General features: G+C 36.3%; 1 protein-coding gene across 1 annotated transcript in view; it reads right to left on the bottom strand.

Moving 5' to 3' along the window:
* The window catches only part of LOC150086288 (SRSF protein kinase 3-like), a 406569-nt gene that overhangs the window by 161184 nt on the left and 219356 nt on the right, over positions 1–26029 (bottom strand). The window contains exon 13 of the mRNA XM_090374450.1: positions 7763–7870. Coding sequence (XP_090230576.1) covers positions 7763–7870 — 108 coding nt within the window. The remainder of the gene's footprint in view (positions 1–7762; positions 7871–26029) is intronic.

Raw genomic sequence — 26029 nt, 5'->3', positions numbered from 1 at the left:
GACAAATCCCTCCCATTCAATTACTTCTACTCTTTCTAAAGTAATGGAGAAATCAATTAACCGCCAACTCTTAAACTACCTAGAAACCTTCTGTCTGATCAACGATCGCCAGTATGGATTCTGTCAGTGTCGATCCACTGGTGATATTCTGGCTTATGTTACCCATTTATGGACTAATTCAATGGAAACGTTTGGTGAAACACAAGTAGTTGCTCTTGACATCTCAAAGGTTTTTGATCATGTTTGGCATAAAGGTCTTCTAAACAAGCTTCCATCTTATGGTTTGTCAACTGTTTTTTGTAATTGGTTATCCAGTTTTCTCTCTGATCGCTCACTGAGGGTGATGGGTAGATGGCTCTCTGTCTTCTTTCTTCTCCACTAATGCCAGTGTCCCCCAAGGTTCAGTTCTTTCCCCACTCTTTTCCTCTTGTATATTAATGACCTTCTTCCATTGACTGGCAATCCTATCCATAGTTTTGCCGATGATAGCGCATTGCATTACACTTCTCGAAAATCTGCAACCAATTCCTTAAATGCCGATCTTCAGGTAATTCTCCAGTGGGACAAAGACAACTTAGTTGATTTCAAACCTTCTAAAACTCAGTCTTGTCTTATATCTCACAAAAAGGATTCTTCTGCTCCTATGCTTATCTTTAGGGATATCTCACAAAAAGGATTCTTCTGCTCCTATGCTTATCTTTAGGGACACTCCGATTTCTAGGCAAAATGATATATCTCTTTTGGGGATTATCCTGACTTCTAATATTTGTAATGTGCTTGTGACTCTTGGCACAAGCGCATTACAAATATTGCTTCCTCTGCATCTAAAAAACTTCGTTTTCTCTTTCGCTCTCGGCGTTACTTTTCTTCCAAACAGCTGCTCACTCTGTATAAATCGCAAATCCGCCCTGCCATGGAATATTGTTCCCACATCTGGGGTGGTATCCCCAAAACCTCTCTCAGAAAAGGGCAGTTAGGTTAATTAACGATTCATCTCTAACAGAGTCTCTCCACTCGTTTTCTCATAGACGTACTGTTTCTGCTGCATGCCTCTTCTACAGATACTTCCATGGGCACTGTTCTTCTGAATTGACTTCTATAATTCCCGCTCTCTCTTTCAAAACAGTCCGAACACATGCCACCACCCGCCAAAATCCATTTACTGTCCAACTTCAAACCCACAGAACCAACTTTTCATCTTCCTCATTTATTCATTCAACTGCCGTTTTCTGGAACAACCTTCCTTCATACGTATTTCCTGAAAATTACAATCTACAGAAGTTCAAGTCCAATGTCAACAAATATCTTCTTTCGTCTTCTCAACCTCCAACCGAAACACGATACTAAGTACTATAGGTTCTAATATCTCTCGTGTTTGGGGTTCATATATAAAAAAAAAAAAGTCAGTGTGGCTCAGTTCAAATACTTTGTTCCCTTTCTTTTTTGTAGTATGAATCAGTGAAACGTACTGATCAGGATGAAAAATGGGTCCTGATTTCAATGACCTCAATGTTTTTCTCTATCATGGAATGAACATCATTTCAGCTGTAGCCTTTAATGAGAATCTAATGCGCGATAGCTTTTCCTTGATACTTGCTCACAGTATACATGTACATTGATATAAAACTTGTTTTTCTGTTGAACACAGCAATTATCCAAATAAAAAATAAACTCTGTCTCTGTTTTGTGTTGCTGTTTTGTCTTCTATAAATTTCAAAACGCAAGCTCCAATTTCAGACAAACCCCTGTTTCCCTCTCCTTCATACCAAGCATAGCACAAGAGTGCTTCATTGTTCAGCTCAGATATTGTGAAGCTGTAGGTGTTAAGTTTCAATTTGTAATAAAAAAAAGGGATGCATCACCCTTTGGGCAGAGAAACATGGCATGTAGGTCATAATATGCCACAATTAATGTGTCACTAACCATCTCCTTGTCTTTAGCCTTTTTAACACGGGATAGGTCTTTTTCAAGAATATGAGTCTCATAACACTATCAGCTCTTTTTTATCTGAACCTTCAGATGTTTTAAATGGTCTTTTTTTGGAGTGAAGAATAAAATACAGGTAGCCCTCGATTTACATCAGGGTTAGGTTCCTGGGGGGACATGCACAAATGGAACCCTTTATATAATGGAGTCAATCGGAAATCACAGGGTTAGGTTCCGGGCACCAAAAATTTTACCTACCACTTTGCATCGATTGTTTTATTTTATGAGCATTCTTCATAGCTGTAGTAATAGCCGATGGAGGCATATTCATAGCCCTCCATCGGCTATTTACATCAGATTCTATCTTCCAAATATTGCAATAGGATTCAATTAACTACTTTTACCAGACATGCGTGTCTTTATTCTATTAAATTAAAAACTTTATAACACAATTTGAAAAAACTGCACACGGCTATCACTTTATATTATTATACACAAATATTATTATTATTTAATTTATTAATAGCACAATTAATAAAAAAAATGTTGGCGAAATAAATTTCCAACTAAAATAAACTTCCAAATAAATTTAAATGTGTAAATAGTGCAAACAACAACCAACTGAATGCTTCACTACATGGATCTTTACTGCCCACATCCACGAGTGGTTACTTTGAGGGCGGGAATCTTTCTCGCCTCTGATATGGATGCGCTAATTGCTGATTGTCCTAAATCATGCGAACAGTGCACGATACATAGCACAATATGATGCCGACAAATTTTGTCTGACGATTTAAAACTTTCAATTTATAAAAAAAATTGCAAAAAAAAAATAAAAAATAAAAAATAAAATAAAAACGGTGTTGTGGTTAGTGATCGGCGCTATTGCGAATCGGCACAAATCAGACAAGCGCAAAACAAGGGATGCCTGAATACCCTGTGGTACAACACATAATTTCCATGTGCATGCACATTACCATCTGGGGGATTTATACCATCATGTACACAGTCACGATGCATGTCAGGTACTGATTTTCCTTCATCAATATATTGACATGCTGTTTTGGCCCTCAAGTAATGGCTTTCTATTTTTGGTACAGACTCAATATGTCTTTGAATGTATTCTTTAATGATTTGTTCAATGGTGTTATGATTTTTATAGTTCTTATTGTTTTTATTATGATTTTTTGCAACAAATCCACCCTGGGCTTTTATTTTCTTAATTACCATTCTTATTAGCTTATCATTTATGTCAAGAGCTCTTTTAAAGTATCATTTCATACTTGGATACACTTTCCATTAACATCAAAATAAAAGGCAGCATTTAGGTGCCTCTTGCTGCATCAGTTTTATAATGGTAACAAGATTGGATGCTGCCATGCTGGAAGCAAGGAAGTCACATTATCAGACAACATCTCCTAGACCCCAGTATTTGGTAAAAATATATTGCTGTACCTCAGGACTAATTTCTGTAGAGCAGTTTAGCTTGCATGTCATTCCGAGCAAGCAATAAGTTCTTTTTTTTTTTTAAACACTTTTGATTTTAACGAAGGCTTGTATGCTTGTCCTGTATTGTGAGGTGCCTCCGTAGCCAGATGGGCAGGAGCAGCAGTGTATAGCACACACGCTTCTTGATTAGACCGGGGTTCGAGCCTGTGCCCACCAAATACGGAGGATGCGGAAAGGTCAGGGAATGACCACCGCATATCCCCGGAGCAATATGGCCTTAGTTGCTAATGCTCCTAATAACAAACAAACAAACAAACCGGTATTGTGGAGTAATTCTGCTTCACTCTTTAACCATTTATTTGGTGCTGAAGATCATTTTATACTCCCTTTATTCCCCTTGTTCATACCTTCAGTCTCTTGGTTTTCACTTAATTCTTCACAGCCATCTTCCAAATTAACATCATGTATGTGATGGGCATTATCACTCTGGTATTCTGCTACTGCATTTTATCTTTTCCCACAGCACCCATTTCACCTTCATTTTTGTAAGTACTATTTGCCCCATCCAAATCAGTCTCTATGATTTCATTCCTCTAGACTGAGTAGTTAGGGTCTGCATTACTGTTGTCACAATCTTCACTACTTGAGATCACAAAAGTGCACAACAGAGCACAAAATGTGCAAAAGTGGTCAGCATCCCAAGAATTAGAGGACATTGCATACAAGGTATTCAAGCCTCTTGTGCACTTTTCAGGTAGGTGTCACTAATGGTTTGCTGCAGAGCACTAGCACTTTCAGAAAAATTATTCTTATTTAATAAATTAGCATTAGAAGTTTCTTCACTTGAGTTGCATGGTACGTTGCTGGTTACTACTGTTGTTGAGGATAAATCATTTGATGGTGTCCTGTCAATCGCAGCCGTGTATCACCTTCTGCTATTTACATGTTTGCCCATCATTTGCAATGACCCTAACATTTAGATCTAACCCACACTCATTTTGTCATTGGGCATATTGTTTGGCTAGTTTTAATATTAACTTGGTCCAGAACCCATTATAAAAATTTTTTTCACAACTAAAAAAAGAGAGAAGAGAAATTTAATTAGTTTTATTAGGAAAACTGACAATTCCAAAAAATATTGCTTCACATAATGACACAATTCTGAAAGCTGTAGCTTTGTTAATAATGAATAAGGCAACCACTCAAAATGAAGGTTTGAAAAAATGTCAAGTACAACAAATAGATAGTTTATCAACAAAAACACCACTTTTCAAAAGAATTTACAGCACCAAACTAACACGACTTTATTAACTAAACTGTCACAACACAAAATATGTAATTTTTCTCGAGAACTCATAGCAATTCTCTATACAATGATATCAGCCCAACTTAAAAGTGAAACTATTGCTGTACTTGACACTTTTTAAAACCTTCATTGCCATTCAAAGTTTGTCCACAAGAAAAACGGCACTTACAGTCTCTACTGGAAACTACTGCAGTTCGACTTTTGACACTTTTCTAGGTAAAAGAACACAACTTTCTGTTGCCTTAAAACCATTAAACTGAAAATTTTAACCTATGTCATTTTTCTTGAAAAGGTGTGATATACTTCAATACATTTAATCTCAAAGAAACAAATATGAATAATAGAAATAAATATACGTTTTGTATCTGATCAGTTGGTTGGTTTATCCATATTTTGTTAAAAAAACACTGCTTCATGAAAAAGTGACCTTCAAAAACCAAGTGTGCACCTTCCCCCCGCTTTCGGAACCTCCAGAATAATTCAATTTGTACAACATCTTTCATGTTTTTTTTTTCTTGATGGGCTGGAATTCTATGTTAGTGCCAGGGAAAGCAAAATGAAATACATCCACATATCAACTTTGTGTATGGACTTGTTCCATATTAACTTATCTAGTTGATTTTTATTATATCTTTGAAATAATGTAAAAAGAAATAAAAAAAATTTTGAAATAAAGTTTATCAATTATGTTACATTAAATAATAAATAATATGAAATTTGTACGAAATCCTAAACAACAGTGAAATAAAAATATTGCACATACTTTTCATTTTTCTTAAAGCAAAATTCACATTTCATTAATACATACACTTAAGATATGAAAATAAATCAGTCTTCATTGCAAAATTACCAAAGAAATTTCATGAATTGAGATGATTTTTGAAACACAACATGATGTAACCAAGTTTTAAAGTAAAAAAAAAAAAAAACGGTTTGAAAAACTGAAAATATCTTTAAGTAATAAAGTGTGAGTTTCACTAAGTAGTTCACAAGTGGAACATTAAAAACCAGGCACACACACACTAAAATAATAAAGCTATCCTAAAAATTTAGTCATTCAGGTTGTTCAGCTTAAAAGGTTATCTACCTATATTCAATGATCACGTACAGTAAGTGGCAAAAAAGTGAAGTATTTTCAAAGCCAATTAAAAGAAAGAGGAAAAAAAAAAAAAAAAAAAATTCAGTATAAACATATCTCTTTGCCATTTTTCTCTATGAAGAGAAGACTTTAAAATGGTTTTAGGTGCGTTTGGAAATTTAGGGGCCTCCATCACCAAGCCCAAGTCATGGTCCTCTTTAAAGGTGTCGCAAATCATATAGCGCAATAGTGACAAATGGGCCTGGAGTACTGGGGTCCATAGTTTAACAAATAGATATTTATTTAAAGTATACCCAGTATAAAATAAAATAAAATAAAATATTTCAGAAGCTTTCGGAACTCGTGTCCCTTCGTCAACTGACAAATTTGAATACATTACAAGCAGAGCGTGGCACGTTACTCATTCGTCATTGTTGTAGCACGGACGTGTGCTGCCTTGCGCCAGTGATCATCCATCAATAAAACGGTTGTCTCCAGGATTGGATGTATACGCATGCCTTTCTGGCGATTTAATGCCTTAGGGTTGTTCATTATGTTTAGTGACTCTAGCCATAGGCGGTGGCGAAAGTGTTGCGCGTGGTCCACTATCTCAAAGTCGCGCTTGGGGTCAAGATCGTGGTTGGTAGCCCAAAAATGTTCTGCAAGCGCGGACTGGTCAGTTTCGGCAAGCCGGATTGCTCTGTCGTGTTCCGTGAGGCGATCCTGGAGACGTCTCGATGTCTCACCTACGTAGCAACTGTTACAGGCCCTACAGGTGATACGGTACACTACATTGCTGCGTAAGACAGGTGTGACAGGGGTCTTCACACTGGAGACAAGTGAACTTAGGTTCCTACCTGGTAATTGTACACATTTGATGTTGTAACTTCTCAGGATCTTCGAGATACGTCCTGACACTCCTGGATAGTACGGAATGTAGGCGGATGATATGCCGACTTGCTTCGGAGGTCTTGGGTTGGAAGTAAGTTCTTGTGCCTGTAACAAGCATCTGTTTAGTACATGGGATGGACCTAACCAGATGCGGTTATCCATCCCATGTACTAAACAGATGCTTGTTACAGGCACAAGAACTTACTTCCAACCCAAGACCTCCGAAGCAAGTCGGCATATCATCCGCCTACATTCCGTACTATCCAGGAGTGTCAGGACGTATCTCGAAGATCCTGAGAAGTTACAACATCAAATGTGTACAATTACCAGGTAGGAACCTACGTTCACTTGTCTCCAGTGTGAAGACCCCTGTCACACCTGTCTTACGCAGCAATGTAGTGTACCGTATCACCTGTAGGGCCTGTAACAGTTGCTACGTAGGTGAGACATCGAGACGTCTCCAGGATCGCCTCACGGAACACGACAGAGCAATCCGGCTTGCCGAAACTGACCAGTCCGCGCTTGCAGAACATTTTTGGGCTACCAACCACGATCTTGACCCCAAGCGCGACTTTGAGATAGTGGACCACGCGCGACACTTTCGCCACCGCCTATGGCTAGAGTCACCAAACATAATGAACAACCCTAAGGCATTAAATCGCCAGAAAGGCATGCGTATACATCCAATCCTGGAGACAACCGTTTTATTGATGGATGATCACTGGCGCAAGGCAGCACACGTCCGTGCTACAACAATGACGAATGAGTAACGTGCCACACTCTGCTTGTAATGTATTCAAATTTGTCAGTTGACGAAGGGACACGAGTTCCGAAAGCTTCTGAAATATTTTATTTTATTTTATTTTATACTGGGTATACTTTAAATAAATATCTATTTGTTAAATATAGCGCAATTTTAGGATGCTGTCAGCTAAAAGAGTTTGAGAGATACTCCTCCAGAACATCCACCTTCTTCTGTATCAATTACATCTAGCAATACTCCAAGTTTTAGTTTTAGATCATTACACTCCTCACATTTAGCACACACGAGGCAATCATTAGAGGAAGGATTGTCTAATGGTTACTTAAAATCAACTTCAAGTATTTCTCACCATGCATGCAGTACTCCAGATATCTGCTGGTGGCCCATATCCAGCACCTAATAACACTTCAAGACACCTGTACTGCCTGGTTTGAATATCTTCTGTGAAGTGATGATGCTGGAAGAAAAGTATGATAATAAATAAACAGATGCATAAACATATTAACTTATGATATTGTTTTACCAAGACAGTTAATTAAAATATAATCTATATTTAACATACTGGACAAACAAGCAGAAATTAAAGCATAATACAGTTTGTTAAGGTGTATTCCTGAAAGGTGCCATACAAATGAAATCAAATGCTAACTACAGAATTTTTTTTAAATTTAAAACTAAAACAGTAAAAGGAATTTCATAATTTACTTGGGATTATAAGTATTAAATTATATCTGCAAGGGGGAAAAAATTGACAATGTAGAGCAGCTATCATCTTTTAAGAACACAAAAGTTGATAGTGTTATACATGTTAGTACTAATTATATTAAGAGCAGGAGTCTGACGATTTAAACAAGTGTGGGGCAATGTTGAGATAAAATCATGAGTTAAGATTAAATTTCAAAGCATCTGCAGTTCTTCCTAGGCAAACAAAATGAGGGAATACATGATGGCAGCATTGTCAATAAATTGCCAATCAGCCCTGGAGAGATTGTGAAAGTCTCGTGAGAATTTTTCTCAGCATGGTCTGTGCTTTTTAACAGAACAGACTGTTTTCACAGGGATAGGATATACTTAAATAGAAGGAATGCAAGAAAATTTGTTGATGAGATTGGAGCACTGTTAGGTGGATCGGAAAACTGCTATCCCCCAAATAGATGTCAGATGTCAGAACTGATGAGACTCTTGAACTGCTGAGAGTCCTCATGAAACAAGCAAATATACAGGTCATATTAAAGTTACTAAGGGCAAGAACAGGTAAATGTATACATACTTGTACACTAACACTAGAGGTACAGAAATCAAATCTTATGAATATGAAATACTAATTCAGTCATCAAATGCAGACATTGCAGGGATATCAGAGACATGGTGTCACTCAGACATAAACAATGAAGAATTTGAAATGTGGAGTGTATAATGGGTATGGGGGGGGACTTGTTTATTTTTTATTTATTTATTTTTTTTTTTTTTGTATTAGGCAGAAAACCCAATCCACTTCAGCAAAGAGTGCAATGATGAGTCAGTTTGAAGTGATATATGTATTGGAAAAAACAGTCTGTTATAGGCCAAATGATTTTAATGAGTATAGAGAATACAGAGAGAGAATACAGACAGCGTGTTCTAGAAAATCAGAATAACTTATAATGGGTTACCAACCCACAAGTTCTGGATATTGACCAGAACTTGTGGGTTGGTCACCCACACAGTAGCAGAACTTTTGTGGATTTAATTAATGATTGTGTTTCTATAACAATATGTTATAAAGGTAATGAGAGAAATCAATACACTTATGTGATTATCAGCTCTTCATACATTACAAATCGGCAAATAAAAGAACTAGTAGGTGGCAGTCATCCCAATGTATTTATGTGGGCAGGGGCGTACCAAGGGTGTTTACTGCCTGGATACGAGAAATAAGTTGATGTAAAAGGCCTAAAGGGCCTTTTACATCAACTTTTTCTCGCCAGTCACCGAAAAATTAATGAAGATGAGTCAATTCGTATGTACATGTCTTATTTTGAAGACTAAATGCACAAGGCATAATATGTTATGGGTTGAAATTAACTATATAATATTGGTGTAAATACACCATAGTTTACCCATAAGTTTAACTACATGTAGTTAAACTTATGGTAAAGTTTAAACTTAAGTGTAAAGGCATCATTTGATTTTATCTCATATTGTGGCTACCTTCGCAATGAGATATCAGGTATTGCACTACTTTGAATAAACAACGCTTCGCTAAAAGAGGAGACTACTGTTATTTATTCTAAGTGGGCACCACCATCCAGATGCGTTTCAGAGCTTGTTGGCTCACTCATCGGTGGGTGTCTCCTCTATTAGAGAAGCGTTGTTTATTCAAAGTAGTGCAACACCTGGTATCTCATTGTGAAGGTAGCCACTATATGAGATAAAATCAAATGACGCCTTTACACTAATACATGTAGTTAAAATTATGGGTAAACTATGGTGTATTTACACCAATATAATACAGTATATGTCTTATGGACCTATATCTTTACATTAGTCCGATAAAGATGCTGGTCCGATACCTAGTGCATCGTCCGGTTGTCTTAACCATCATACGATGACTGGCAAAAAAACATTGGACGCCTTTTCAGCTATCAGAGTCAAATTGATTTATTTGCTGCCTGTATAGGTTAAAATTTTTTTTATGGAGCAATAAAAATACAACTAGTAGATATTCTTTACCACTTTTAAAATTAATCTATAAAAAATTTGATTCTAACAGATATAGAGCTCTGCATTGAAAATATAAAGGGAATATTAAAAACAATAAACTCTATTTAAAGTTTTATAATTATATTTTAATGAACGTTACAGATACACATAACATAAAGCAGATGGTTTTTCTTTCCACATTTATCACAAATATGAGACCAAAAAAGAATAACAAAAATAAAAATTACAGACGCATTTAAAAAGTCAGCCGTTTAAAGAGAATGATTCAACAAATTATTTAAATAAATAATATTTAACAAAAAAAAAAAAAAAAAAAGCAATTAATTATAAATCATCAAAAATTATTTAATTTCTATACAAAATTATTAAAAATTTAATTTTAATTTTCCGCTCCATTACTTAAGTGACATAACATAATTAGCATTAGTAGTGGCATACGATGCAAGAAAGCAAGCTTATGCCGCACCAGCCAAAAAAACCCCCTCCCATTTCACCCCTCCATTCGTTCCAAATGCCTGTCCAGCTCGGCCTTAAATTTTATTTAGGCTATTAGCTTCCACAACAAAAGATGGAAGCCTGTTCCACCAATCAACTACCCACTGGCTAAAGGCAAATTTCCACACATCTATTCTACAACTATCTTTCCTCAATTTGAAACTGTGCCTCCTCAGGTTCTTAGTCTGAGCAAGAGGAAGAATCCCATCAACATTCAGCTTGCTCAAGCCATTCACAAGGCCTTATACACCTCAATCAGATCACCTTGCAGGTGCCTACGCTAAGGGCACTGCAATTTGCAGAACTGAAGCCTTTCTTGGTAAGAGCACCCCTTTTGTTCCCCTAACCAATCTTGTTGCCCTTCTTCGTACTCGTTCTAGCAACTCTACATCCTTCCTAAAATGCGGCCTTCAGACCTGTACACAGTACTCTAGGTGTGGCCTGACCACTGACTTGTATAACAGGATAATCATCTCCCTGTGCCTGCTAGCAAAATTCCTATATATCATTGACAAGACTCCATGACATGCCTGGCAGCCCATCTGCACTGCTCAGCGAACTTCATATTTGACTGCACAATTACCCCCAGGTCTTTTTCACTTTCTACATCCCTGAGCGTAATACCACACAGTTGGTACGTTTCTCTTCAGTTATTGCTACCCATATATAGTACTTTGCATTTGTCAATGTTAAACTTCAGCTGCCACTTCTCAGCCCATTTTCCCAACTTATCCAGTTGGAGTAGCATACTGTCTTTACTGTCGTTAACAACCCTGCCAATCTTTGTATCATCTGCAAACTTGGACATTAAACCTGATATACCTTCATGAATATCACTGATAAATATACAAAAGAACAATGGGCCCAACACCAAACCCTAGGGAACTTCACTAATAACATTTGTCCACGAAGATCAGTGTCCATTGTTTACCACTCTCTCTGTCATCTCTCCCACTCAACCATCCCTTTATCCATTGTAGCAACTTATCCTTAATGCCATACGTCTTCAATTTGTACAGAAGTCTTTCATGTGCAACAGTATCAAAAGCTTTCCTGAAATCCAAGTATATGATATCAAAATTATTTTTGGCATTCAGTTCCTTTGTGACCACACCATAGTATCCAATCAAATTGGTCAGACAAGACCTCCTTTTAACAAACCCATGCTGTGTCTTAACTATTACTGCAGTCTTGTCTAGATGATCTCGCAACTTCTTTAACCAGTGATTCCATTATTTTCCCCAGAACACAAGTTAAACTAACAGGTCTGTAGTTACTTGTGTCACCTTTTGAACCCCCTTTGTGAACTGGTGATACATTTGCACACCTCCAGTCAATGGGGACCTCCCCTGAGTCCAAGAAAGCTTTCATAATTTTGGCTAAGGGTTTGCTTACTTCGTTTGCTGCCTCCTTTAATATAACTGGATAGATCCCATCCACCCTAGGTGCCTTCCTTATGTTTAACTTCAACAATTTCTCCTCCACTTTGCTCTCAGTTATTACAAAATTACTTAGCTCCCTGTTAGCGTTTGATCAACTTTCTGCAAATAATAATAATAAAAAAAATAATTTTGATATTGAGTTATTCAGTGAGGGGAGTGCATTCTGGCACTCCCCTCACTGAATTGGTCACGCAAGACCTCCCTTTAACAAACCAATGCTGTGTCTTAACTATTACTGCAGTCTATTATTTACTATTACTTAAAATTAATATTACTTAAAATAATAATTAACAATTATTATTTTAAGTCACTTATTATTAATTAAAAAAATATCTTTTATAATTTTTTGTTGAGATTTGTAATATAAGAATTATATATTTAATGGCCTTTAGTGTTGGTGCCCCTAAATTCAGCTCTCGGGTGCGATGCACCCTTTGCACCCCAGATCGGTGTGCCCCTGGATGTGGGATTTACTTAACAGATGTAACTACTGTCAAAAGTTTTTTTGCTTCATAAACGGGACTACAATGGTCTAAGAAGATTTTTGATTTCTATTCAGTGGGACAAACTCATGATATTACTAATAACAAATTCTAAATGAGAAGCATTTAGGAAAGTAATTGTAGAAGCTGCTAGGCTTATTATACTAAGGGATACTATTCAAAGCTTAGACCTAAATGGATGTCAGATGAACTGATGAGAATTGTGGCAGAGAAAAAAAAATGCACGGCATGCTTATAAATGTTCTGGCAATACAGAATCCTACCATAGATAAAAAGTAATCTGCAATCAAGTCACAAAGGAGGTTAAGTAAGCTAAGGCAGATCATGAGATGTGTCTGGCAAAGACTGTAAAGAAAAGTAGCAAACACTTCTTTACTTATGTAAGCAGTAATGAAGGAGATGAATCACATTGGTCTATCAGATATAAATGGTTTATATACACTGTTTTTTATCCTGCTCAGGTTGCTATCAATCTGAATAGATATGCATCTAAAACATGTGGCTATTAAATAATGAGACTGTTGCAAATAAAATAAATATAATGAAATATTTCGTACCTTATAAGTTATCCCCTTCAATATAATTGCCTTGGGCTTGTACACACTGTTCCATGTTTCTTCAAAGCACAGAAACATTTCTGGAAGTATCTTCTGTAAGTCCTTTTAAAACTTCAGTCATTTTTTTCTGAATGTCTTCATTGCACTGCAAATGGGTTCCCTTAAGTACACTTTTCATTTTAGGGAAGAGGGAAAAAAAAGTCATAAATGGCTAGGTCTGGAAAATATGGTATGTGTTCACATACAGGGTTTTATTTTTTGGCCAGATACTGGCAAACAGAAAGTACGTTGAGTGCTGGATCATCCAACCATCAATTCAGGTCAGTTCCTTCGAAGTTTTTCAAACAGCCCTGTCAGAACTTCGATATAGCATGCTTGATTGAAAGTGTGATTTGGTGCGATGTATTTAGCCATAGTAATAATTCCTTTAATATATCAAATAAAACAAGAAGCATGGTTTTCATTTTTGATTTTGACATTCTTGCTTTTTTTTGAACTGAGGGATTGTTTTGTTTTCCACTGCATGGACTATCTTTTAGTTTTCGGGTCATACTGTAACAGCCAAATTTCATCGTAAGTAATTCTCAAATCGTAATAATATCATAACATTGTAATAATACTCAAAGTCTGGATCTTCAACTTTTTGAAAACATCACAAACTTGGAGTCTTCTCATTCTTTAATCTTCATTCAAAACACATTTGGCACCATCTTGTCACACATTTTTCTCATGCCTAAATTTTCAGTTAAAATTTGTCTCAATGTTTCTTTGTCCATATTGAGTTCTGATGCAACCATTCTAATACTTAAACAATGATATTTTCTAATCAATGTCCTTACCCCGTCCACATTTTCATTAGTTTTCTTGGATAATACCAGACAGCCTGGTCATTCGTCATCTTCCACATTCTCTCTTCCTTCTAAAAATCTTTTCTTCCATTCAAACAAGCTCTTGCCATAGTATCCCCATAAACTTGATGTAACAACTCATAACTTTTAGTTGGTGTTTTTTTTGTTTTGTTAAAAATCTGAGGTTTATTCATTGCTCGATTCTTTTGTCTGTCATTTTTCCAGCAAACTGCAAAAACACAAGGTTATGAAAACCTGTCTCATTGCAAAATAAATGAGAATGCTAGAACGTGACTTGGCAGTCAACTAGGGAATGGTTCAAGGTCAACTGCTGTGCACAGTTTTGTTATTTAATAGCCACACCTCACATAATATGTATTAAATACAGTATTATTATATGAAAATGCAAATAATATTCTACTCGACATAATACTATAAATGCTTAAAATACAAAGGGTATTTGAAGAGTTCTGAGACTGGCTACACTGATACTATAAGGGAATGAAGTGGAACAACAGACATGTTATATGGCAGTGGGATGGGGTAATGAGGTTTTTTTTTTTTTTTTTTTTCAGTCCATGTCCATGAAAGTAAAAAAAAAGGTTTTCAACCTTTTTTTTTTAATAACGGCACCCCTAAGTAATTTGTTTTATGTTGTGGCATCCCTACTCAATTTTCTGCATGTTAGATCCGGCTCTCTCTCTCTCTCTCTCTCTCTCTCTCTCTCTCTCTCTGTGTGTGTGCGTGTGTATTAAAAAAATATGTTATATGATAGTTATTACAATAATAACTATAAACAAAGTTACAATTCATAAAACAAATTATATATATAATAATTTTATTCTCTATATAGAGATACTACATAAACAATTATAGATCACCACAAAATTAAAAAGATACTGTACACCTTTTTATAATGAAATAAATATATAAATTTAAAAAAAAAAAAAAAGTTTAAGTAACTTAAACCCAAATTACGTGGCACCCCATTTGAAAACCACTGCTTTAAGCAATAAGTTTGCACCACGTGTATGGGTCCCTCATAATGAATTTTCAAAGTGGCAGGTTTTGTAGACAAATTTTTTATTGTAAAAATAAAAATATTTCAAAATTTTCATTAAAAACTGTAAAAAAATTGTGAAAAGAACCCATTGTTATTTTCTTATGCATTTTTAAATTTTATTTATGTAGTACTTGATTCAGTTTTATCATATTCTGTATCTGAATTTCACAGAAATCCTTCAATTTCAGCTACAGTCTTCTTTGGTTTCCAAAGCTATTTTCATGCTGACACCTATTTATAAACTGTGTCTACAATTAGTTTGAAACACAAATAAGAGATAGCGGCATGCACTAGCAAAATTTGAAGACAGTTTGTATATTAAAGGAATGTGATGTCTGAAGTAATTTTCAGAATACAGATATAGCCCAGAGCTCATGTATGAAAACTTTAGAGCTATACTGAAAAGAGTGATTAGCAAGACACTGGCACTTAGATAGTGGAGCATTTTGCCAGAAATACAGAGGTAAAAAAAGTCATTACTGGTAAGCGGAAAAGCATGTCAATAAATGGGCTACTGCATGTATTTGGGACATGGAGAGAATGTTCGAGAATGGCATTACATGTGAAGGTTGCTATTTCAAAAAGGAAACTTACCATTCTAAGGGAAGTTGATTCCAAATAACTTCCAAACTTTTAAAACACCACTTATATACAAGTAATTTTGTTAAGAAAGATAAAAAAAAACAACTGACTCATTCACTTCTACTTTTGACTACCTTTTTTGCCATCTTCAGAAAGTTAATTCACTGCACTAACTAGTCAGATGAACTAATGAGGACTTGAAAGATCCAACTCTTACTCTATTCTTTTAAGGTTAATTAGAGCTAAGGGAGCAAGGGCAGAGAGGACTTCACATAACTAGACAAATATATAATTTGGTACCTCCAATGAATCCTTAATGAATAAATGCATTTTATATTTATAAATTCATTTATTCTTGATTGGTTTTATCTGTTTGTAGGATGAAAATGCATCCATAAGATTTCACAGTGGGTTTACAGCTGTTAATCTTTCACACTATATATGGTTTGACTGTTGATGATCCCGCTCAGGAACCTAACAAACTGAATGAGTATTTTGCATCTACATCCACACATGAGGAATTCTGTAGAGAAGTGGAGGCAGGAAATTTATCCAACTCCAACAGGAAGCTAAATGATTTTTTAGTAACTGAGAGGAAAGTGAAAAAGAAATTGTTGAAATTAAACATAAAAAAGGCACCTGGGGTGGATGGGCTCTGTAGAGTAATATTAAGGGAGGCAGCAAAGGAAGTAAGCAAATGCTTACCCATAATTATGAGAGCATCCTTATATTCAGGAGAGGTGTTCACAGATTCGAGATGTGCAAATGTATCCCCAATTCACAAAGGGGGATCAGAGGGCAACATGAGTAATTACAGACCAGTTAGCTTAACTTCTGTTCTGAGGAAAATAATGGAGTCACTGGTTAAAGATGCATTGCAGTATCATCTACACAAGACTGCATTTATAGTTCAGACACAGCATGAGTTTGTTAAGGGGAAGTCTTGTCTGACCAATTTGATTGGATACTACAATATGGTCACATAGGAACTGGATGCAAAAAGTAATTTTGATATCATATCCTTGGATTTCAGGAATGCTTTTGATACTGTTGCATATGAGAGACTGCTGTACAAATTGGAGCAGCATGGTATAAGGGCAGTTTGTTGGTATGGATAAAGGGATGGTTGAGTGGGAGAAGACAGAGAGTGGTAATCAATGGACACTGCTCTTCGTAGACTAATGTTATTAGTGGAGTCCCCCAGAATTCTGTGTTGGGCCCATTGCTCTTTTCTATATATATCAATCATATTGATGAAGGTGTGTCAGGTTTAATACACAAGTTTACATATGATACAAGGGGTGGCAGGGATGTTAATGACAGTAACGATTGTACAGCACTGCAACGGGATCTAGAAAAGTTGGGAAGATGGGATGAGAGGCGGCAATTGATGTTTAACATTGACAAATTCAAAGTACTGTATAGGAGTAGAAGTAACCAAATGCACAGTACAACAAATGCTCAGGTATTACACACAGTACCAACTCTGCGGTACTACACTCGGGGTAGTGGAGAATGTAAAACACCTAGAGATAATTATGCTGCCAGATATGAAGCTTTTAGAGCAGTGTAGACAGGCTGTCAGAGTAGCTCATGAGGTCTTGTCAATGATATACAGGAATTTTGCTAGCAGGGATAAGGTGATTATCCCTTTGTATAAGGAAATAATCAATGATGAGACCGCACCCTGAGTACAGCATACAGGTCTGGAGGCCTAATTTTAGGAAGAATGTAGAGATGACAGAATGAGTACAGAGAACAGCAACAAGATTGGTGAGGAGAACGAAGGGGTGCTTTTAACAAGAAAAGCTTAAGTTCTGCAATTTGCAGCGTCTGGAGACTAGGCACCTGTGAGGTGATCTGATTGAGGTGTTTAACACTTTGAATGGTTTGAGCAAGCTCAATGCTGATGGAATTCTTCCTCTTGCTCAGATTTTGCATTTGAGGGGGCATAAATTCAAATTGAGGAAAGACAGTTGCAAAATACATGTGCAGAAATTTGCCTTTATTCAGCGAGTGGTTGATTGCTGGAACAAACTTCTATCTGTCATGAACTGGACAAACTTTTGGAGAAAATGGGAAGGGGTTCCCCCCCTGATACTGTATAAACTTACTTGCTTGCATGATATGCCACTAATAATGCTAATTTGTTGGATGATACTTTGAACCATAGGTTGTATTAAAGCTGTCACATTGGGGGTAAATATTTTACGAAACTATTTCTGTTTGATTTTAGAATTTCCTCCTTATGATGACTTGGTGTATTGTCTAACAGCAAGCCAACTTTCTGTGGCAAGCCCAGTGATGCCAGATGTTGGTGAACTGAAGGCATAAATTTAGCTCTAAACAAACTGGAAAATATCTACATGTCTATCCCGGATGACTTATTATTGTAGTAATCAACAGGTAAATTTGATAATGAAATAGTACTCAAGAAAGTCAGTGATTTTTTTGCAGTTTCAATTATGCAAAGTTTAAAAGAATGAGACCCAGCAGCATTAGTGCAAAGAACTGTCAATCTTTGCTTTTGCATTTTATGCCTTGGAGCATTTACCTTGGTTTTGTAAGCCAAAGTTTTTGACGGAAGACATTTCCCATACAATCCTGTTTTATTGGAATTGTGAATTTGCTCTGGCACAAGTTCATTGGTTTCAATTAATTTTTGAAACTCACGGGTGAATTCTTGTGCAGCCAGAGCATCACTACTTAATTTTTACCTTTGAATGGCAATCTGATGAATGCAGTGTCTCTGTTTAAACCATGTAAACTACCCAGAAGAAGAGTTAAAATCACACTGCAATTTTAATTCGTAGAAAAAATATTTTGCCTTGGCTGCCAGAGACTAGAATGCTACATTGTTTGCTCTTTGTTGGCTAAACCACAACACTACTGCCCTGTTGAGGTCCTCTTATGTACACTGTTTCATCGTTTTTCTGATATTTATACCTTTAACGCTATCAGATGTGCCAGCAAAATCTAATAGTTTCCCTTTATTTTTTTATGATGTCATGTATGGTTTGGTCACCAACATTATGATTCATTAAAGATTTAATGGATGCACTTTTTTCAAACTTTTGAATAATTCTGAGTTTTTGTTCAACTGAAAGCACAGCTCTTTCGCATTTACCCATCACTTTCATATTTTTTAAACAAAAAAAAAATATTTACTATAAAAAAATTGACACTCCTGACATAAATAACGAAATAAAATTTGTCTTATTGTTTGTTTGTTTTCCTTTAACTGCAAATTAGAGAAAATCTTTAGTAATTTATTATCATTTTTCATAACCTAAGCAGCAGACTTAATTTTGTTAAGATAAGTTAGGATATGGAAAAGTAAGCAACCCTTTTACTGCTATGGAAAACTTTGCCATTTATCTTGCATGACTGGACATGTGATATAGGCTAGCTTTTGCTGACATTCAGTTATCATGACTGACAGCTAGGCTGTCTTTCTTGCTCTCTATACTCATGAAAAGATGCTCTTACCACTACAAAAAACTCCGCCACAGATCTTACATGACAAATTTGATGTTAGCTGTCAGTGGCTTCCACTATTCATGGCAGGCATCTTGTTATAGCTAAAGAGAAGTCAAATACCCTTGTAGAGAATCATGAGGAAAAATAACTGGTATTTATAAATCAAAAAGAACATGATAAACTCCACTGTGGGGTTCACTCAGTGGCTTTTGCAATAAATATTGCAGTTTATAGAAATAACAATTTTAAAAATATTATATGAAACTAAAAGTCTGGGATGGTGACTTTACCAAGAGCAATAAAAGCAGGAGTAAAAGGCTTGCTATCACTCCTATTTGAGGATCAGTAGTTAGAATGGGGGCAATAGCAACTGATACACTTTTCCAAGATGCAATACTTCTGATGATACACTATAATATCAAAGGGTCCAAGTTACCAGATTTATGGAAGGAAATAGCTCCCAACACTCTGTGCTACCACTAGGGACGCTGACAATCAGTTGCCCATTTTCCCTTATGTCTTTTTTTTTTTTTTTTTTTTTTATGTAAACCCCAAACACGAGAGGTATTAGAACCTATAGTACTTAATACCATGCTTGGGTTGGAGGTTGCGAAGATGAAAGAAGATATTTGTTGACATTGGACTTGAACTTCTGTAGACTGTAATTTTCAGGAAATACGTATGAAGGAAGGTTGTTCCAGAAAACGGCAGTTGAATGAATAAACGAGGAAGATGAAAAGTTGGTTCTGTGAGTTTGAAGATGGACAGTAAATGGATGTTGGCTAGTGGCCGCACGTGTTTGGATTGTTTTGAAAGAGAGAGCAGGAATTATAGAAGCCAATTCTGTGTTGGGCCCATTGTTGTTTTCTATATATGTCCATGATATTGATGAAGGTGTGTCAGGTTTAATACCCAAGTTTACATATGATACAAGGACATATGATATGATACTTTTGCCCATGGAAGTATCTGTAGAACAGGCATGCAGCAGAAACAATACGTCTATGAGAGAGCGAGTGGAGAGACTCTGTTAGAGATAAATCATTAATTAACCTAACTGTCCTCTTCTGAATGGAATCAAGAAGCCTGAGAGAGGTTTTGGGGGCACCACCCCAGATGTGGGAACAATATTGCATGATAGGGCAGATTTACAATTTGTACAGAGTGAACAGCTGTTTGGAAGAAAAGTAACGCTGAGAGTGAAAGAGAAAACAAAGTTTTTTAGATGCAGACTAAGCAATATTTGTAATGTGCTTGTGCCAAGAGAGATTAGAAGTCAGGGTAATCCCCAAAAGAGATACAGTATATCATTTTGCCTATGGATTGGAGTGTCACCAAAGATAAGCATAGGAGCAGAAGAATCCTTTTTACGAGATATAAGACAAGACTGAGTTTTAGAAGGATTGAAATCAACTAAGTTGTCTTTGCCCCACTGGAGAATTACCTGAAGATCGGCATTTAAGGAATTGGTAGCAGATTTTTGAGAAGTTGAAGCTGATTGGGCAGGGCAAGGTTTCTCAAAATGGAAAGTGGAATGCAATGTGCGATAATCAACAAAACTATGGATAGGATTTCCAGTCAATGGAAGAAGGTCATTAATATACAAGAGGAAAAGAGTTGGGGAAACAACTGAGCCTTGGGGGACACCGGCATTAGTGGAGAAGTTAGAAGACAGAGAGCCATCTACCATCACCCTCAGTGAGCGATCAGAGAGAAAACTGGATAACCAATTACAAAAAAAGATGGCAAACCATAAGATGAAAAGTTCTTGATATCTCAAAGGCTTTCGATCGTGTTTGGCATAAAGGTCTTCTAAACAAACTTTCATCTTATGGTTTGCCATCTTTTTTTGTAGTTTGCTTAGAAGACCTTTATGCCAAACACGATCGAAAGCCTTTGAGATATCAAGAACTACTTGTGTTTCACCAAACCTTTCCATTGAATTAGTCCATAAATCGGTAACATAAGCCAGAATATCACCAGTGGATCGACACTGAAGGAATCCATACTGGCGATCGTTGATCAGATGGAAGGTTTCGAGGTAGTTTAAGAGTTGATGGTTAATTGATTTCTCCATTACTTTAGAAAGAGTAGTAGAAGTAATTGCAATGGGACGATAATTGGATGGGAGGGATTTGTCATCCGTTTTAGGAACTGGCTGGATATGAGAAAATTTCCAAGCAGAAGGAAAAACACCTTTGGAATAAGAATGGAAAAAAGGCGGCATAGAATAGGAGTAAGTTCAGGAGCACAGGTTTTGAGAACAAGTGGAGAAATACCATCAGGACCTGGAGCTTTCTTAGCATCAAGATTCATCAGAATCCTTCTGACATCCTTTTGATGGAAGACCACAGGAAGCATTGAATGGAGCGTGTTGGGAATGGTGGGAGGTGTTTTACCAAGATCATTAATACATGACTTGGAAGAAAAATGGGATGCTAGCAGGTCAGCTTTATCCTTGGCTGAAGTGACAACAGAACCATCTGGTTTGGACAGAGGTGGGAGCAGAGATGGGCAAAAGTTGGGGCCAATAGCTTTGGCAAGAGACCAAAATGCTCGGCTACCATTAGGGCAAGTAGCAAGTTTTCTACTCTTAGCCTGTTCAAACTCTAGTTTGGACTGATTAATAACTGCTTTACAATTGTTGTGAGCTTTGGTGTAGGCAGAAAACGAAGCTGAAGAATTAGAAACAAGCCAGTTACAATATGCAACATTCTTCTCTTGAACAGCCTTATCACATTTATTGGATAACCATGGTTTAGATAAAGGACGAGATTTTAAAGAGGAGTGTGGTATAAAGGATTCCATTCCTGGAAGAATAATTTCACTGACACGATCTGAGCAAACGTGGACATCAGAAGTTTTGAAAAAGTAATCCGACCACGGAAAAGAAGAAATCTCGCAGGTCATCCCATTTTGCATTCTTATAATGCCAAACAAAACGAGGTTGAGAATAGCCATGAGATAAAGGCTCCATTGGAGAAGAGACAATCACCAAGTTGTGATCTGAAGTGCCTAAAGGACCTCTCACTTCTACCGTGCACTTAGAAGGGTTGTTTGTGAGAAAAAGATCAAGCGTATTGGCTGTATGATTAGGATTGTCCGGTATTCTTGTAGGTAAATGAACAATCTGTGCAAGGTCATTAGTAATTGCAAAAGACTCAGCATCTCGACCAGCCGGGTCGGTGTACAGCTCTAAAACACCGTTTTAAAGCTGTACCCTCGAAATGTAAGTAATATTGGCTCTCACCACGATGTTCATCATAACCTCAAAAGTTATCAATCATACTGCATGATGGAAGAGATGGGGAATGGTTGACAGGAACTTAGCTCTAGAGACTAAACATGGGTTCCACCACTTCAACCCTCGAATAAGCAAAGTGGTGGTATTGCACCGGTTGATGAGAGTCATCTACCACCTAGTACTGCCTGGTAACATAGAGGGCGACGTTCCTCCATATGGTGTGGGCGCCACATCTCAACCCCTGCTTACGTTGGTTCACACCTGGGTGGTCACTCATCATGTACTTGTGCATGGAGGTTATACCCAGCATTACTAACAGTCCCACCATCGTGAAGGTGCAAGCAGAGGATTTGGCTGTCACAGACCGCCCGGACTTTGCCGAAATTGGGTCCACTTGACTCGAGTGTCACCTGAATATCAGTTCCATCAGCGTTTTAGACTCCCAGGTAGCAAGTGCAGCTTGTCTGGCAAATCTGAGAGAATGTCTGTGACAACCTCAAGGACCTAACTTTCTTACTTTCTCTTATGTAACTTATCTTAATGAAACTTACTTCTGGCTAGTTTAGGAATATTAGGATAAATTAATAATGTTTTTATTTATAATTCTTGGCAGCATAATGTTTCATGAAACTAACAAGTTTTGCTGATCACACTATTAACATAGAGCATGCATACATGAAACTGATGAGTGACATGCTGCATGCCATTTTATCTGAGTACAGTTCTAAAATACCATGTAGAAACATCGTGCTCAAAAGTGAGACATTCCTGATGCTAACTAACATGACTTCAAATGAAGAACTGAAAAAATTTAAGAATGCCTTGGCTTCTTAAATTTTTGCAGTTAAATTAAAAAAGAACTGTTTTCCCTTAGTCTACTTGTCTTCAGATTTATTAGCTGCCTGGTTCTGGATTGCTCATTAGCATTCTTTCTCATGTCAAAAATCTGCTGCATTTCCTGCCAAAGTAAACCATAGTGAAATACTCATTTGTTGTTATTATTTAAACAGAAAGTGCATAAGTTCTATAAGAATAATATATCTGAAGGTTCATGCAATCAAGCCAAAAAAAAAAAAAAAACGAAGCTTTAGAACAAATAACCACAAAGGGAAAAAAGTGCAAAAAAAAGCCCTCAGAGCATAATCATTCCATGCTCAAGATATTCAAATGTAGAATCATGGGCTGACCAGGTACCTCAATTCTCACTATGACTTTTCATCCTAATGGCAGACGTAGTTGGTGAATTTCCTATTTCTCCTTTAACTCAAAATTTTAAAAAATATATATAATTTTTGGGATGCCATCCAGGTTCTGATGGCATCCCAAACTTTTGCATAAAAATTACAAGTATTCATATTATGACATCTTGGTTTCTCTATGTAATGTTGTTAGCTGAAGTTACAAAATGTATAGAGCTGTACCTAAATGTTTTAATCCTCAAAACACAGGATTTTTAGCCAATCTCTATTCCTCAAAATCCTGGATGAGATTTTGTTACAGGAACTACCATCTCATCTTTTAGCATGAGGCCAATGCCCATTCATTACAGAATACCTTCCAGATGCACCTATCTTGGCTTACTAATCTCACATAAACTGTCTTTAATGCCTGGAAAGAAACAATCTATAATAATATTTTACTAACACTATGGCAGCCTTTGACATGGTGGTAACCATGGCCTTGTACCTTTACAAGAACAGCACTCTTTCATATGCGGCCCAATATGACAACTTCTTCAATTTCTGATAAATTACAGGGCAACTAATTTTTTAATATGATAATAGTTCTTGGATCTGCTTCACTAAGTCTGGGCCTTCCTCAGGAATATGCTTTGTCAGTATTTTTATTTTTATTTTTTTCTGGCCATTCTGTATACATTCTTCAGTCAAAATTCTAACTTCTGCACTCACTCATGTAAATATATTTTTCTACAGTTATTGTTCCATTTAGTTGTAGGGATACCGATCACATTTCTGAGTTTGCCTACTGAGCAATTCAGATTTTTCTATATTATATTGAGCTGTCTGTCAGCACTTGTTCATTTTATTGAGTTAATTTTTTGGGCATTCACATAGATTACAAACCTAATATCTTCTTAGAATGGTCAATGTTAAGAGTTTTCTATATATTCCTCCTCCATTCCATCATTTATCCAAAATCTGCCATCACCTCTGTCAAATATATTTTGTTCTCCAATAGCTCACTGTGAAGATGGGCTATCCTAGACGTTGGGCTAGAAGTTTACTCTCACCAATTCAGGTGCATTGGAAACTAAAGGCCATCACCTGCATAATGAAACAGCTTGTGGAAAAGTGCAATTTTCTTGATACTTGGACCTTACTGAATCGGAGAATTCTCCCTAGATACACAAGATCTGCACCTATTCTTCAACCCAATTTTACCAGGTTGAAGAAGATGGACTCCTTATTCATCAAAATGCGGTGAACTGGTGTAAACTTAACCCTGATTTCTGGTTTTGCAATTCAGCCTATAGTATAAACAATTATGATCAAGACAATTTTTCATGATTTTTGAATTATTATCATGTAATTTTGATATCTTCATTGTAACTCACATAATCTGCTGTCTAACGCTGAGATTTTATGTTATTTTTCTTTATTTTATTGTAGCCTCCCCACCCACCTCTAGTCAACCTGTTCTGGAGTATGATCCTTATTATTATTAATCTCAATCTCAGGCAGTAAAGGATTTAATACATGTGTATATAAAATTTCACATTTATATTTATAAAATAACTAGTTTACAATTTACAAATGATCAATTTTTTTATTACATAATCATTACCCAGATTATATTTCAAACAGTTATTTCAAAGTGAAGTACAACAAGCATTGTTAGCATCACTCCTGATGAATGACTAGATTTTTTGGAGAATAACCTTTTAAATGGTCCAGTTATAAGTACAGGGGATCGTCATTATCTGAGGATAATTGGTTCCAGAAAGTTCCACTTAAAACAGGGACCAATTTTCTTAATGTTCATTATTTAAATAAAACTAAATGCAACTAGGCATAATATTTTAAGATTCTATATCTATATAATATCGGGTAGATACACTATAGACAACTCTTAAAGAAAAACTATGATAGTAGTGTGAAAAGCATCATTTCATCTGTATCTCATATTGTGCTCATCCTTCACAACGAGTTGCCCATGTATTGCACTACCTCGAATAAGAAACACTTCATTAATAGAGAAGACTATTGTTACTTATTCTCAGTGGGTGCCACCACCCAGACGGCACCATTTCAAAACTAGTTGGCTTTTCATCGGTGGGTGGGCAGGTACCCTGGTATTGCAAGCGAAGCATTACTTATTCGAGGTAGTGCAATACATGGGCAACTCATTGTTAAGGGTGAGTAGATATATTATATAATATTTATTATGTATTTAAAAATGGATGAAGGAACTGAAAAATGAGAAAATCATTTTATTAGATTGTTTATTAGATTTTATTACATTGTGTAACATATCATATGTTACACAATGTATGGTTAAGTATAGTTTATTGAAGTTACACTATTTTTCAGCTGTACCAATAAAGTATGAATCCAAAGTTGTCCGTGTTTTTATTTTGTCTTATTTTTTCTGATAAAATTGTGTCGTAGCATTTAGTTATGCCTTTAACTTCGCACTTAACATTTGTTGCACAATCATGAAGAAGATCATTCTCACAAA

The sequence above is a fragment of the Mastigoproctus giganteus genome, chromosome 5, assembly GCF_048544385.1.
Source record: "Mastigoproctus giganteus isolate SK-2022 chromosome 5, ASM4854438v1, whole genome shotgun sequence".
NCBI classification, from domain to species: domain Eukaryota; kingdom Metazoa; phylum Arthropoda; class Arachnida; order Uropygi; family Thelyphonidae; genus Mastigoproctus; species Mastigoproctus giganteus.
This window is presented reverse-complemented; position numbering and strand designations above follow the sequence as displayed.